General features: G+C 43.9%; 1 protein-coding gene across 6 annotated transcripts in view; it reads right to left on the bottom strand.

The window, feature by feature from the left end:
* Positions 1–369: 369 nt before the first annotated feature.
* pdgfd (platelet derived growth factor d) overlaps positions 370–17,258 on the bottom strand; it is a 39,602-nt gene continuing 22,713 nt past the window's right edge. For 3 of the 6 annotated variants that reach the window (XM_084019564.1, XM_084019566.1, XM_084019568.1), the window contains 5 exons: positions 16,475–16,652; positions 11,043–11,102; positions 9,044–9,260; positions 4,089–4,306; positions 370–2,225 (listed from right to left, as the gene is read on the bottom strand). In XM_084019564.1, the coding sequence (XP_083875690.1) occupies positions 2,094–2,225; positions 4,089–4,306; positions 9,044–9,260; positions 11,043–11,102; positions 16,475–16,652 (805 nt within the window). In that variant the 3' untranslated portion in view covers positions 370–2,093. The remainder of the gene's footprint in view (positions 2,226–4,088; positions 4,307–9,043; positions 9,261–11,042; positions 11,103–16,474; positions 16,653–17,258) is intronic. The other 3 variants (XM_084019565.1, XM_084019567.1, XM_084019569.1) reach the window with 1 other exon arrangement.

Here is a 17,258-nt window from a genome sequence, read left to right as displayed (position 1 = left end):
TGTTTATCTTAAAATGCAAAGCACTGGAGGGCAAAAACGATGAAGTGAGGCTGCTTTGCACCTCTCAAACCTCGCAATGTGGCTACCGCACAACCTTTTGGGATATTAGTGTTTTTTTTGTATCTCCCACCTGCTGGGTAACACCCGTGACTTACAGTACACACATGCACATGAAAGCGCCCGCCGGCACGCAGCTGATCGGGTTTCACTGTGACGGAGGAATCGTCTCGTTTTCTGTTCTTTGAGAACAAAAGCCGTTTGTAAAATCCCATTTTTCTCTCTCTCTCTCTCTCTCTCTCGGTGTAAATCCGGCCCCCGAGTGGGCTCGAGTGTGTCACACACGGGAGACGATGATGGAGAGATGACTGATTTTTATTATTTCTCACAGCTGGGGTCATGTGTTTTGGAAATGATAAGCAGTTACTTTGAATTCTTGCTCTGTCGCATTGATACTCTAGCTACCCACACACACACACACACACATGAGCTCGCACGCACAGTCACATGTCGACCATTCCCGTGCTTGTATCGGCTGCCAGCTCTCGCAGACTGTTGGTAACCCTCCACCCCTTGAACAAAAGGACCTCTTCCTGAGCTGTTACAGGCAGACAGGCTCTCCCTCACACACACACACACACACACACACACACACACACACACACACACACACACACACACACACACACACACTTAAGAATCAGTTTTATTTTCAGTAGAAACCAAGGATATTGCTCTAATTCTCACAGATCCCTGTTTTCCCACCGTGGTGCTACTGCAGACTTGCAGAGTGTGAGACGTGAGCATCTTTGTGAGGGGACAAAAAAGCAGCGTAATGAAAAAAAAAAACGAATAAAATAAATCAGCTCAATATATGAACAGGTTGATTGAAACCGCCGAAGTAGCTGCAATCTTTTTTATGTCGTATCTTGAAAGTGGCTCCACTCATAATAAGTGCCGCTAATGTATGAATAGGTGGCTTGATTGACCCTTTTCAGGCCCAACCCCCCCCCCCAAAAAACCCTTTATAGTCCATGTTCAGGGTCTGAGGCTCCGGTTTTATCCATGTAAGCAGAATTCCAGCTAGCATTTGGAATGCCAGGAACGCTCAGAAAGCGGGGCTGAGCGCGGCAGCCTCGTCTGACGTCCCCTTTGATGTGTTAAGAGAGTGAATGATGAAGGGGGAGAAAGTGTTAGTCGGTGTCAGTGTGTGTGTGTGTGTTAGAAAGAGAGAGTCAGTGAGAAGGAAGGGAAAGGAGCAGGAAGTGCATGGATGGAAGGACACACAAAGGGACCAGTGGATATATATGCAGACAGGAATGTGTTAAAATCAAAGGCTACACTGGAAAATAGAGCAGTGAAGAATTTCATATAAATAACTACACTATTTGTGTTTAGAAAGGAGCAGGGGCCTAGAGCGTGTGTGTGTGTGTGTGTGTTCATTAAGAGTGCAGTTCAGATCTGGAGGGTGGCAGTTAATTTCACATCGAGATAAAGTGTTGTTTTGGTTTACACTTGGTCCAGCCCCTCTCCCGCCCTCCTTCTGTCTCACGCTCACTCATCTCCGCATGCTTCTGGCACAAGAAAGTGCCTTAAGTTTCTACAAACACTTTTTTTTCATAACACAAAGAAATGCAAATACATACACATGAAATGGGAACATAAAAAAAATACTGTTTGCACACTGATTGGACACATTTGGCACCCATTAAACGCCTTAAATCAAAATGTAAGTCTGACACAGTATTTAGTGTTATTCTTCAAGGTACGTTGTTGAAAGAGAATCTTCTGTATTTGGCTTTCTGGATGGGTTTGAAACGGAAAATTGCAGGAAAATTAAATAACAAAGAAACGAGATGTGGCTGGGAAACATGTATGGATGTACAAGCTTGGGCCTGCGTACAGAGGAAGGTGTTTTAGGTGCAAGGACAAATGTCGCCGTGTATGATGCGAGCTGCGGTTTGTCAGTCAAAACTGTCGCCTTCTTCTTTGGCTGCATGTGTCTGCGCTGCTGGAATTGATTTGAAGTCCGTTGCAAAAATAGATAAAAGTAGAACTCGTCCAACAGTTCCAGGTGTGTGCCCGTCAGGGTGATATCAGCGAGGCGGCTGGGAGGGACACGCACACTCACACTTTTCATGGTGCGCGAGGAAGATCTCGTCTATGACCCAGCGCACCCGCGGCCTCCGATGGCGCTGCAGGGTGACGTCCGGGGCGTACTTCAGCACCTAAGGGAGTCAGAGGAGAAGGGATGAAGAGAACATTCGCGTGGATTGCTGGCAGAAAAATACTTAATCGTAGCGGTTGACGACTGCCAATAAATCCAATTTGACAGACGTGAGAAATGTCAAGAAAATTATGAGGAACAGGGAAAAAAACGTGAAGGACGTCAAAATATAGATTAGATTGTGAGCAAGGTTTCTCAGAATGCAGCGCCGTACTTTGGGCCGCGAGACAACAATAACACGTCCACTCTTTATCTCGTTCATCACAACCAGACCGCGCTGGAATTCTGTATTGGAAATCTGTATTATTTTAACATTCGTTCATTCTTATTTGCTTTCACGGTAACTTGGACTGGAGCCCTTCCCAGAAGGGGAAACATCCAGGGCACGCTGCCAAAGGGACTGAAGCGAAATAAAACAAGCAAACAGTATACAGCATCTTAGAAAATATACTGAACCAAACAACAATACACACAGATTACAGATAAACCTAGACTGAATATGCTTGTCTAGAAAGTATGCAATGTTGTGGTTTTAAACAACATTTAGAACGTTAATTACAATATAAAGTCCCAAAGAAGAGGCTACAGGCTCCGTTTAGGTGTTCTCTAAAAGTAGAGGGAATCAAATTGTTCACAGGTGTCACTACTAATGTTAAAACGGACTCGAAGTACAAATTGTTCCGCAACCGATGCAGTCAATTTGTTCTCAGGAGCTCAGTGAAAGCGAGGCCGGCCGTGATTTATGTCACGACTTCCTGGCACTGAAACAATAGTGTGAGTAATAATGTGTTTCTTTAGAAGTTAAAGTCAGCGAGGGAGGCAGTTGCAGGTCTAAGACTTGCCGGAGGGGAGAGGAGGGTAGGGGAGAGGAGGGAAGATGAGGAGAGGAGAGAGGAGGGAAGAAGAGGAGAGGAGGGGAGAGAGGAGGGTAGGGGAGAGGAGGGAAGATGAGGAGAGGAGAGAGGAGGGAAGAAGAGGAGAGGAGGGGAGAGAGGAGGGTAGGGGAGAGGAGGGAAGATGAGGAGAGGAGAGAGGAGGGAAGAAGAGGAGAGGAGGGGAGAGAGGAGGGTAGAGGAGGGGAGATGAGGGTAGGGGAGAGTAGAGGAGGAGAGAGAATGAAGCTATAGAAGAACAAAGGCACAAAGAGATGGAGGGAAGAGAGGCTTAAAGAACAAGAATGGTGCAAAGGGATACATTGAAAAGCGATAGAGTGATAGAAGGCCAACAATGCACTGAGAGAGATATGGACAGATTGGAGAGGAAGGGACGGAGGCCCACGTAGAAAGGCTGCTTTTCCATCACTGCTTCGTTGGTCGATGAGGTGCCTGCCTCTGCACGCCCAATATCTCTCACCTTCACGCACTCTCACTTACTTGCACACCTTTTTACATCTAAAATGAAAGTTTGAAGCGATGGTGCTGTTTGAGTAAACCCCAGTCTGAACTGAAGTTAACCTCGATGCGCCAGGAAATAAAATGGGTAAAATAGAACATACAGAGAGTCTTTACATGTCGGAACAGTTTAGAGAAGATCCATTTTTCTCCCCTCGTGGTGCAGAAAATAAAGAAAACTGAATAATCATCAGGCGTGCTAAACCTCCATGCCGATGCTTACGCAATGAATATCTAACAAATGCTTTACATACGGCATGTCAGCAAATAGGAATCAGCCAGGGTCAAAACCTTAAAGGATAATAGGCTTTTTTTTGGAGGTCTACTATTATGCTCAAGGTTTTTTTAATTAAGAGGTTTTTTTAAATCCCTAATAACTGACAGGGCATTCTTCCGTCCTTCACGCCATCGCTTCCATCGTTTGAGCGATGCTTCGACAGGACCGCCGGCGAGCCTCGAGGCCACAGACCTACCTCGTGTAGCTTGTTCGTCGTCTTGGAGGCCTGACAGGTGCAGCCGTTGTTCCAGTTCTCCGTTCCGCAGCCGCAGTTGCCGCCACAGCGCTTGACGAGCAGACAGCGGGGGAAGAAGACGGCGTTGGTGGCCCTCAGCTCCTCGCGCAGGTTCACGGAGTAGTTGCGAGGCGTACAGCTGTAGCGCTTGACGTCGTCGTAGAGACGGTTCAGATCGACTGGGGAGGAGATGACTCATGGGTTAAGCTGTCTTTATGTTTCCCGTGTTGGACTTCGTATCATTATTAATAGAAATATGTGACATGTCGAAGACAATTACACGTACAAACAAATATGCTCAATATTGATTGAATGGAAATGGTTGACAGTCTATTAAATATATGTACAACTTGAACAACAAGTGTATGTAGAGGAACAGGTGAGCAGAAAAGGAGAACACGGGCTAGAAGAGGAAGAGGGGGCGACTCATTGGCTGAAGTTTGAATGTATTGACTTTCTTCAAGTCATCTCTTTAGAGAGGATCACCTCGTTGGTGCAGATAGGATAGGATTCTCAATTGGCAATTCTACAATGGTTCAAAAATGTTGTTCACACGGACACTGTCTGGCGCTTCGCTACCCACAGAAACCACTTTTCCAAGAGGGCGACTGGACAACCTCTCAGCAAAAAGCAACACGACAAGGAGAAACTGCTGATGCGTTCACCTGTATGGTAGAATATGACTGTCCTGACCCAAGAGGAGTTTTGGATAGAGCACGGTCTTTAGGCAGTGATAGTGAGTCTGTGCAGGCTGGATGTTATTCAGGCCCCACACAATGAGGGGCTGCCCCTTATTGCCACCTCCTTTCTGCACCGCGTCCCCACCAAATCAGGGTTAAAGTGGGAGCATCGGAGCCAGCGTATCATGGCTCCGTGCAGCGATCAGAATTAATTCAGGACTCGGCCCTGACCCGACCCAAGGCCTGCACACCGTCTGCAGCTCGTTCTGCCCTTCAGACGAAGACGGAGACGACACAGCCAGCGGTGTGGAGACCTACCATTATGAGACCCAAAGAAAGAAGCGTGGGTTTGCATGTATAGAGTGCCATTTCTACAGTCAGTACAAGGTGAAGTTTGCTGTTTGACTCTTTTTTTTCCAACTATACAGCACATGGAGCCAAACAGAGGGTGAAATGGGACAATCCCTTTCTTTGAAACAAATGCAATATTCTTTAAACAAGTTAATTTGCAGTGAAGATTAATTAAATGCTCTGAGGTCATTACTAGATTTTTCACTTCATTGAAGTGCAATGAGGCCTTTGCGACCCGATACAAGAACAAAGGACTTTTCAAGATCCACAATTGCAATGAAGTACGACTACAGTGCCACGTGGTGAGATCGGCTCGTGTTTTAGCTTCGCTGCAACAATGAAGATTGTTCATTGTTATACTAACATCCTCCATGTTAGTATAACAATGACAAATGACTGTCAAACAGTGTGTGTGTGTGTGTGTGTGTGTGTGTGTGTGTGTGTGTGTGTGTGTGTGTGTGTGTGTGTGTGTGTGTGTGTGTGTGTGTGTGTGTGTGTGTGTGTGTGTGTGTGTGTGTGTGTGTGTGTGTGAGTGTGTGTGAGCAAAGCACAAGGGTCAAGGGAAGCCTAATGGCATTGATAATCAATAAGCAATTGTTGGGGTTTCTATTCATGACACAAAGCATGGCAGCCCAATGAACAACAATGAAGAGGGAAGTGCAGGCTGTATAATAATTTGCTTTAATAATATATAGAGAGATGAAGGCAGGCGGTGCACTATTTACGTTGAGCACATTGATCGTGGTGAAACTGCCCGTGTTAGCAGCACGTGTTTCATCTTAGGCCTGTTCAGATGTGTGGCAAGATCAGGTATGACGGTCATATAGAAAAGTATTGTAGCAAAGGGACGCTACTGGAGGTGTTGTTTTTGTGTTTGGGATTTGGATTATGGATTATTGGATTATGTCTATGTGTGTAAGTATTAAGGTGTGTGTGTGTGTGTGGGGGGGGGGGGGGGGACATAACATTTTGGTTTTCACCAATTTGCTCATTAAATAAAATAAAATAAATAAATAAATACAATTTTTTTCTTTCTATTTTTTTGCATCTAAACATCCAATGAGCTGTCAATTAAAGAAACCGTAATTTAAAAAACGACTCATGCATGTCACCTCTTTATACAAGGCTGTATGGAATATGAATTAAAACATTTTTCTTTAAGATATAATAAATTAGCCTCATCTTAAAAAGTTTGTGACTGGTTTCTTATTTTCATGATGATTCTTTTTTTTTTTTTTCACATAAGGACTACATGCTCCGTCTGCGACAATAAATATAACGATGCTCAGAGCATGCAAATCATAGAAATCTTTTCTTCACCCACATCTCCCTTTGTTAAGAAAAGGACAGGAGGACCCGTCATTTCTGTTGTTTTGCTTTTACTGATGATATTTAACTTCCAAGTGACCATTAATAGATGATGACATCATTGATGGACATCAAAAGTCACAGCGGGTGTCCACCATTTGTAATGTTTTTTTATACGCCTTGCAAGGTGATGGTTCCGGCTCCTTCATCGCTGCCGAGGGACAACGCAGGGGACAACCGTGCACCTTCATACCGTATGAGTGAGGACGAATGCAAAAGCCATGTGCGAGTGTGTAGGTGTGTGTGTACGGCTTGGGCCGGGCCGAGCTTGTGTCTCTTTAAGGGGAATAAGTGTAATCTCAGGAAGGCAGTGGCCTGGAACCCTGTCAGGGATTGTAGAGGAGAGAAAGACCGAGAGCAAGACCGCGAGAATGGCTGTCACTCACAAAGCCGCCGACACGACAAAAAAGTGTGGGAAAAGTTCTAGATTATTATTATTTGTTGTAAAATTATTCATGTGTTTGTTACTTAAAAGTGCCCCAGTTGTTCACGTGATTTGACTTACTGTCCTTGTGAACAAAGGAGAGCGCTTCCGTGTGTGTGTGTGTGTGTGTGTGTGTGTGTGTGTGTCTTAATGAAAACAAAGCTAAGCTGCTGACTGTGGCAGATTTCTGCTCCGCTGCACCGCCTGAATTTCCAATTAGAGAGAGCTGCGCCTGTACAGTGTATCAAAGACCTGCAGCACATATCCACCTTTCCGTAGTAAAGCAACACACACACACACACACACACACACACACACACACACACACACAAAGTCCTCACATACGGCGGCCTTTTAATGCCAGCCGAGCACACGCATGCACTGATAAATGGAGATGGATTTGCTGTCAGGCGCAATTGTTTAGTAAGGAGCCGCCGGGCAAAAAGACGGAGAGAGATATGGAGGGACAGGTGAGAGAGACAAAAGTACTTGAGTCTGTTTCAAGCTTGAATGCTTCTATACAGTAGACACACACACATTGTCACATGATTGTGTGTATATGTGTGTGTAATAAGCGTAGTCAAGCCAAGATATCTGCTACCTCTATGCATTTTTAGGACAAAATCTATTGCCTCACTGACTCCGGGTCGTTGGCACTGACTAAACAGCAGATAACTGCCTTGAACCGCTGGTCCTGCGTCACCTTAAATCCCTCACTGACTCACTTTTAGACTCGCTAGAGGGCAAGTGGCTTATTTGATGATGCAACAGCTTAGTCATGCCACACTATGTTGAGCTGGTTCTTTTTTTCCCCCCACAAATCATATTTTATGTAACTAGAAGACATTTTCATTTCTTTATACATCTCTTCCAAGTACAGACAGTACTTTCACACCCAAATTCATCAGAATGCTTAAAAAAAAAGAAAAAGAAATCCTGTTTCTTTTCCTTTTTTCCTACTGTAAGTTTCTCCTACTAAATGAAGTGTTAAAAGTATGGAAGAAATAAACTCCAGCGCTGAATATGCGACACTTCATTCCATGTTTTCTGTCACCTGTGCTATATTTCATCACACGGCAGCGATGTGTCTCCATCCCAGTCACCACAGCCCAGACTAGTCCTTTTCTCCAAATTACTGAGCCGTAGAGTTTCCCTCTGCAATGCCGTGCCACTGAGTTTATGGTGCAACGGGCCTCCAGCTGTGTGGGTCTTTCTTGGTCAGCACCATGCAGCATGCTCGCCCCACCCCTCTATTACACCCGCTATCATTATATATATTATTATTTATACATATATCACACCAGTCTGCAGCGAAATACTGTGAACGCAGCTGAGTCGTTGAGGATGTCACACTGGCCTCTTCTTCTATTTACTGCAGAATACTGATATATACTATTTATATATATATTTTTTTCTTTTTATACAAATATCTCTTTATACATGTCAACTTCATACAACACGTACAAAAACTGAGAGCTCGATCCACACTTACGCCAAGTGACATATTAAAAACAGATTTTATTCATGGCTGCAAATTTCCCCCTGTAATTAAGCTTAATATAAAATGAAGAATTGTGGGATCCTCACGAGAATTGTTAAGCCCCATTAAGCATTATATTCCACATTCATGACCTCCAAAAAAAACCCCATTCATAAAAGGGTTGCAAGTACTACCTACAGCTTGCTCGAGGCCATGGCATCGGAGTTTAGAATATTAATTTCTTGCTAGTCGGACACCAAATTGTAGGGCAGCTTTGCACTTTACTACTGCAATGCTGCAAAACTGGTGTTTTCTTACATTTTAACTTTTTATTTGTTTATAGTTTGATAGCAAATCCGGTCTCTTCTTTCTCATATCTACTCATACTTCTGTATTGGAAAAGTGTCTTTTCGTGTATCGGCTCATCCCACTTGCAGCAATGATATTACGGCCAAATGAAGATGATTAGCCGCTTACTAAGAGCACAAGCAGGGACATGAACTGTTAGGGTTTAGTATTCTGCAAGACTTAATCTGTCACGTTTTCTTTTTGTTGTTGTGTGGAAAGTTTTCTGAATAGCTTATAAAAGGTATAAGATTTGAATCCATCATACCTTTATTGTGTCTGCTTGCCAGATGATAGGCCCTGGATCTGTAATGTATGTGTGTCTGAGTGTAGATGCTGTCCAGGTCCTGTCTCCAGGTCTCTGGGCTCAGAGACCTCAGAAGCTGCTCCACAGTGTCAAAGGCGGCTATGGTCCGGTCTAAATCCTCCAATGAGAAAGGGACCTCAGTCACTGCCGCTTGCATCTGCCCTCCAGCACTGTCCTGCTAAGAGCAAAGAGGTATAGACAAGGAATTAGGAGTCTATGATTCATTTGAGCCTTTTCTAACTTTAGCATTGCTTCATTTGTAACATCATTACCTACAGCACATTCAGCAGATCACAGGGACCAAACCTTCCTGGAAATAATGTGGGTCACTTTATCATTTCTTCCACCAATTATTTCCACCAGTTATGCAGCACAGAGTTATGATACAACTCCATTTAAAGGGCAATAAGTCACAGTGATGTTTTGCAGTCTCTGGTAGGGAATCAGGTGGCTATGCTGAAGGTTGTTTTTTTATGGAATTTGGAATTAACAGGTACACAGAGATAGGATTCTGCAGCTAATGAAGCGTTGGCTTTTCTGTGCAAGCACTGAAAAGGAATCCAAGGATTCATGGGAAGATTTGCAGATAACCTGCCAAAGTCGCTTTTGATCACACAGACTCGTCTAACACGTGTGGTCATTAAGGGGATCCCCACTAAACATTTCAGACAGAGCTTTTAGTGAAATGGGAAACAGATTTTCCTAGGAGACATCTTGACCTGACGTCCAGGTCCATCAGTGTCTTCCTCCACGATGTAGCTTCTCTAAATGTGTGATGCATTTCTATTACAGTAATATACCGTTAAATCTGATGCAGATTTTTACTTTTTATTGGTTTGATTTTAGGATGTAAGCTTGCTACTTGGGAAACAGCCGGGTCGTACAAGTCGACTCTCGACTCCAAGTCCAGTCTTGTATCTCAAGTTCCTAATCAGACTGTTAACAAGGAGCATAATGGAAAAGGGAGACTTGGCCCGGATGCTGCTGGCTACACTAGAACCACAGTAATATAGCCCTTTGCCCCCTGAGGCTTCTCCATTGTGAGACCGATGTCTGTGAGATTGAGCTTAGATCGAACTCGAAAATGCTAGAAATCATTGCAGGCTTGAAAAAACTTCACTTTGCCTCAAAATTAAGATTTCTTTTCCAAACCGCCCGGCTACCATTGTTGTGCAAATTCAAGCAAAAAATAATCTCACCATTATAATAAAAGAAAAAAATGTGTTTGCTCAGTAATGTGCGAACAATTGCCGACATGAACTTAATGTAAAACAGCCGCACGCCACTGTGAAAACCAACGACGCAGATTATGTTTCAGAGCGCTGTTTGAATATAAAGTTGAAGAGGCCAACAAGCCTTGCATGTACTTCCCATCTGTGTGACACATCCATACATACACACGAAAAAAAAAACCCATACACCCACACACATGTAACCATTATCACTCCATGCAGAAAAACTGCCACGCAGCCCAACGCACACTAATTATTATGGTCACATATGTCAGCAAACCCCACCGCTGGTTCACACAAATTATACCGATGTACTTATAAAAACATTAATCTCTGGAACCATGTCATTTTACATCGCAGGCCTCATGCATAATGAATGCAGTACATACATGCATGAATGTGTTCTGTGTGTGGGTGTGTTAGCCTATGCAAATGAGCCATATGTCATATTTATCAGTGTAGCCATTGTTCCCATGTTGTGTTTAGGACGACACGCATGTGGGATGACGGATGAGTTGGAAGGCAGGCAGGCTGCATGTGTTGGATCTATGAACAGAATCTGCTCATAACACCGTTTTCAGACTAAACAATTAAATATACATTTATTTCTTCGACTGAATGGCTGTTTCCGCCCCTCCAAAATATATTTGATTAAAAGTGAGCTCAAGCATGTCTGTTCAAAACATTTTGAACAATACATAAAGTGCGTATGGGTGTGCATGACTCACCGCCATGGGCATTGTGACAGCCTCCCAGTTGGTGTTGGATGCAGGCAGAGGAGAGTCGTACTAAAGGAATGGACAGAAGAAATGACCAAATATCAGCTGATGAATCGAGCAGACAAGCGAGAAATCACACCGACGAGAAGAAATGGAAAGATGATTATCGAATGAATGAAAATAATTTGTTTTATGAAGCTGGTTGAGTGCTTTAAAAAAGGCCAACGGGCTTCTTTTAAAAAAAAAAAAGTTTCAAATAGTTTAACTTTGAACACAGCTTGTTGAACATGAGGGGTGGAGTTTCCCATGTTAAGTTAGCCAAGACATTCAGGTGTCTGCCTGTCTCACTGATGGACTGTCAGCATGTCGGTTAAATCTGAAGAGAATTTGCAGCAAAGCTGGTCCCAGCATGCCTCTCTGTGCGTCTGCGGAGGCAGTCAGACTCTGGTCAAAGCACGTTAAGATGGTGAACACTCATCAGACTTACATATTTGGCACGCACGCACACATTTTTTGTCTTCTTCTTTCTCTCTCCCACATGCTCACACACTTTCTCTGGCAACACACACACACACACACACACAATCTCACAGGCAATCAAATCCCTCTCCTTGAAGAGTCTTAAATACCATCCCCGGTCAATATGGAACAGTAAATCTGTCTCAACCACACTTCAAAGACACCGTGCCCTCACTTTGTGTGTGTGTGTGTGTGTGTGTGTGTGTGTGTGTGTGTGTGTATTTGAGTGTGTATATGCACGCTAATGTAATAGAGTTGACATCAAAGCCTGTCAGTGTGCAGGCATTTTTTTTGTTTAACAGATTCTCGCATGCTGCCTGGATAAACGTCCTCGTACACGTAAACGCACGCCGACGCCAGCTGTGATTGAGTTCAGGAGGTTTCCTGTAAGAGCGCGCGTGTGCACGAGCGGGTACATGCATGTTTAAAGATTCCTGGTCTCATCTCCTTTTAAGGTTAAATGCTCCATCGAGCACATCTGGGCCACTTAATAGTGGTTGGGAAAAAAAAGTTTAAGAGACAAGGATATCGAGGGAGGACTGAAAGCCTCGGAGCGTGCGAGCTGCGGTCACCTGACAACCGCGTGATCGGACCCTCTCACATGTTTGTGTGTTGCAAACGTACATGTTTGCCGGAACTCAGTAGCATAATCGTGTACGTGCAGATCCCTTCCTTGTCAGTGGATGGATGTTATGTTATGCTCCAAAGGCCTGTGGCCTTAAATTCAGAAGCAATACTTGTAATGGAAGCTAAAAGTACTATTTCAGGCGATGCGGTTATATTCACCCGCGGTGAGGGAACACATTCTTATTTACAGTTGCAGTCAAGTGGAGGGGACACCAGGGAGCTACCCTTTTCAACCTTGATTTTGTACAGTCGGACGATGGAGCGTCCGAGGATTTAGTGTGCGGTGGACGGGGAGGAAGGCAAAAGCGTTTCCCTGTCGACTTTTTCCCCTCCGCATGACCCGTTATCTGGCTCACAGCTAGAGGACGTTCCAGTAAGGAGATAAATCACACCAGCCGCGTCTGTGCCGTCTCGTCTGTGTCCGAGGCGGAGCTCATTTCCAGGAGAACGTTTCTTTTCATGATGTTTACTGTGATAACTAGTGTCTTCAATAGGTGCTGTTTATCATTAAGTGTTATCGCACACACTTGAAGGTGTTGTTGGTTCTATTTTCTGTCATATTTAGTGGAATATCAGTCCATATGGGAAGCAAACATGACTCATATTTGGATCATATTTCCCGATCAATAGTCTTTTTCCCACTGCACCTCAGCAGCAAGAATACCCATCCGTATTACATTAGTGTTACTTGTATCATCTGAAGCAGTGAAATCAATATTGGAAGGAATATCTCCCGTTCACAATACTTTAATGATTTGTGCGCTCGCAGTGTTTCTTTGAACCTCTCTAACCAAAATGAAGTGGCTCTTAAAATGTTTGTCTTGTGCAATCAGAAGCACTCATTACTTCATGTAAGCTTACACTGCAGATGATGAATCACACTCGCTGGAAAAAAAATCATATTTGAAAAGGATCAAAGAATAATGATTTGGGGGGAAAACAGCGACGTGAATAATGAGTAAGACCTCTGTTTGAGTGTTGCAGATGTTGGGCTTTTGTTTCGTTGGAGAGGGGGAGGAGTCGTATTCTTACATCACACATAAAGATCTGTGGAGACCGACCCAACATTTTATATACACACCGTATGTGTCTCCGTAAGCCAGATCACATATCTGATTGCAATCCGTCTTGGTTTTCCCGGAGCTACATGTAAATCTGCGTAAGCCTCCCTCTCAGCACAGCGGGTGGTGTGGATGCTCCTGAAGCTGTTGGGTATCGGCGTCAAGTGTAGAAAAATGAAAATAAAAGAGTAAATTGCCACTTCAGCCGTTGAGTTACGGCGTCGGCGCTCAGCGGCGTCCTGCTGTGCGCGGAACAGGAGCGTGGAGAACTCGCATACGGGCGACGAGCGAGACCGATGTTTGTCTCCGCGGCCCTCGCTGACGCCGCCTCCCTCGCCCGTACGGATCGGTGCTCTCTCGCCCACAGACCGGCGAGTGGCTGATCTGATCAGGAGTCAGACAGGTGATACTTAAACCTTCTGTGTTGTGTGTTGCTTTCTCCCTAGTTTAGTGAGACGGTGAGATCAAATCCAAGACGAGTAAAGTGGCATTTTCCGTACTTGTCACAGTGTCACACGTTCTCTGGCGATCATTGTGACACACATGATGAGAGGTGAGGCTGCTCGGGTATTAGATGAACAAGGCCGACACAGATCTGGAACACAGAATGGGTTTCGTCTTTTGGTCGTCATCCAGTCTCTTTTCCCCGTATGCTTTCAGATGATTCGCTCTCGCTCATGATTTCTCCTCCATCTAGTCAACCCTAGTCTGGCTACCCCACAGACGCTTCTCTGCCTCTCTCAGTTCATGTTGTTTTAGCCATTAGCAGACATGCTGATACCATCTCTGACACCTGTTCTCTCCCTTTCCAGTTCTGCCTCTCCTCATCCTCCCTCTGCCTCTCTCGTCCTCCTTTCCTCTCCCCCTCCCTTCCTTCTTATCTGTTCGACAGGTCTTGAGAGAACAAATTAGACCTGCTAAATTAAGCCACACACACAGCTCTGGTCTAGCTGGAGGCAAGCTGTGAGCGTGCGAGGAAGATGGAGAGTTACAAACCCGCACTCAAACGCGGGGTATCTTTGAAAAAAAAGGTAAAATGGATGAAATAGATAAACCTCAGGAGTCGGATTCTGTTTTGAATGATTATTTGACCAGGGGAGGAATAACAAAGGGTGAGACGGGAGGGGAGACGGGGAGAGAAGCAGTGAGAGTCTCAAACAGACGCTTATTTTTTGGTGTACTTTTACTTTGTTGTCCTCATGCTGGTTGAACGTGATGAATTTAAATCTCTTGTGTTTTTAGTTGAGGTCGTTAAGGGCTTATCTCATTCAAACATACAGTTAATTACTATTTTAATGGGTGTCTATTAAAATAGTCATAAATATATATATATATATATTAGGGCTGTCAAAGTTAACGCGTTAATAACGCGTTAACGCAACATCCTCTTAACGCCGTTAATTTTTTTAACGCGCGATTAACGCTCGGTATTAAAAAAAAAAAAAACGTGCATTGTATGATTTATGGCCGTCGGTGGCACCTGTAGTCTTGATCCAGAGGGAAGGTGCGTGTCCACAGGCAGCGGTGTTTCCCCGCGTCCCATTCATTGTCTATAGGTACGTGTCCACAGGGGTGATTTTAAACGCGTGTGGACGCGCCGCTTCCCAGTATTGCACGCTTGGTGGTCTGCGACTAGAGGATGATTGACAGGCGCTCTCCTTCAAACAACAGATTTTTGCGAGCGTTCGCGAGCGTTCCCGAGGCAGCGAGTCGAGCCCGGCGCCTCTGATTAGCATAAAGTAGATTCGACTTCAAGGCAAATGAGGAGCGGCCAACTCGCGCGCCGTCTCTCGACATTCGCCGCTGCCTGTGGACACGCACCTTATGTGAAAAGCTGTTCACCTTCAAAAGACTGCCGGATGGTTCAGTCAATAAGACCAAAGTCATCTGCGCGTACTGTGGGTATGAAATGAGCTACCATAGAAATACGTCCAGTCTGAGATATCACTTGCAAGCCAATGCACTTATATCCTAACTGTACTTATGTCCTGTTACACTATCTCCTGTGACATGTTCACTTTAATTGTTTGTGATATATTCTTATAACCCAGTTTTGATCCCATGTTTTGGTAAGGGGATATTTGAAGTGTTAAATAAAACTTTTTCATAAATCAAGTATATTTGCCTTATGTTGTTAAAAGTATTAAGAATATGAAAAAAATACATTAAGGTACATTTAGAAGAAAAAAAAAATGTGCTAAAAAATGCGATTAATTTGCGATTAATCGCGAGTTAACTATGGACAAAATGCGATTAATCGCGATTAAAAAAATCAATCTTTTGACAGCCCTAATATATATATATATAAATAAATATATAATATATATATATATATATAAATATATATATATATATATATATATATATATATATATGGTCCACAGTCTTACTACAATATTATGGTCTTGGTCTCTTAGGATTTGTTGACAATAGGACGGATTTATCCTTCAAGTAAAAAAGCTGTTAGTGCTTCTTCGATTTTTGGGTGATAAAAGGATTACTTTCTCGGGACGTGTAGAGCTTTCAAGTACAAAAGTGACTGTGTGAAAGTGAAAGATGGTCCGTAAATACAGGATCTTGCCCTTTACGTCATCTGTGCTCATACAAGTCTTTTGTTTTTCCTTTCCTTTGATAATAAGTGATGCCACCACTTCAGCCCTGCTGTGATGCTGCGTCTCTTCACCTCTCTTTCCTCTGCACTTCTAAAAGGAGGAAGCCAGGGAACGTTACAACAGCTTTCTCTTCCTCTTTTCCCTCTGATTAGAGGGAGGGGGAACATCTTCAAATCAGACTCTCCCCTCTCCTTCTTCTTTCCTCTCCCTGACAGAATGACAAAGCTAATCTCCTTATCCGTTCGTTTGACAGCCTTTAAGAGAACACTTTCTCATCCTCGCCCTCCCTCCTGTCGTCTTTCCCCTATGCCTCCACCTCTCTTCTGCTGTCGGGAGGACGTGTGAGAAGAGAACAATTGGCTAATACGTTTTGGCATTTTTACCGACTGTGTTGCTGGATCCTCCCCTCTCTCTCTTCCTCCCCCCATCTGCATCTCCCCCGATCATCCCATCTCTCATTTTTTTATCGCAGAGGTAAAAGAGTGAAAGAAGCATTCTACCTGGAGCATTGCAGGGGTAAAAAAAACCCCTAAAACTTTAAGCTCTGTCTCAAACAACCGCTCATGATTTATTGTCAGGTGTGTGTGTGTGTGTGTGTGTGTGTGTTTGAGTTGTATCTCACCAGCAGCGAGTAGTAGAGTTTGAATCCCGGCTTTGCGACAAAGTAATCGTCAGACTTGAAGGTGACTCTTAGCATGTTGGTTTTGGAGTTGAGGCTAGGCGGGGCCTTCTGCCCACACCATCGACCCCAAATTATAGTGCTGGTCTCCGATTGGTCCTCCACTTCAACAAAGTCATACCTGGAGTGAGAGGGATGGAGATGGAGAGGTAGATGGATGTGTGGGAGGGGAAAAAGGGAAAGATGGACGATGGTAATTGATATAGGTCAAGAAAACAACTGGAAAACAAACAAACCAAAACAGTAATGGATGGATGTGTCTGCACAAATGGAAGAAAGACGTTAAGGAAAAGCAGTAAAATAATATACTTGGAAATTCGGTGACATAGCTATAAAGTGAGAAAACCAAAGCAAATGGTAAAATGGTCACAGTTACACATCTACTTTCCATACAACAACGTTTTTTTAAATTAATGTGCTTTATTTCGATGTTATGTCAAAATCAAGGCAGTTCTTTGACATTTTGGGAAATACACTAATACAGTTTCTTACTGAGACCTAAATGAGAAGATCCACACTCATGTCCGTACGCTAAATATGAAGCTGAAGGCAGTAGCAGGTTAGTTCAGCGTAAACAACTAGCTATGGCAACGGCTAACCTTCACTACAGGTTTGTTTTGCTAGGCTACTGATTAGACAAACAAGATGGAACGTGGAGGATTTTGTCATCTTTGGTTGGAGCCAGACTAGCTAGGTTTCCATTTTAATGCTAAGCTAAGCTAACCAG

This window comes from Eutrigla gurnardus (genome assembly GCF_963514095.1).
Source record: "Eutrigla gurnardus genome assembly, chromosome: 10".
Taxonomy (NCBI): domain Eukaryota; kingdom Metazoa; phylum Chordata; class Actinopteri; order Perciformes; family Triglidae; genus Eutrigla; species Eutrigla gurnardus.
The sequence above is the reverse complement of the archived record's forward strand: the minus strand, read 5'-3'. Positions and strand labels throughout refer to the sequence as shown.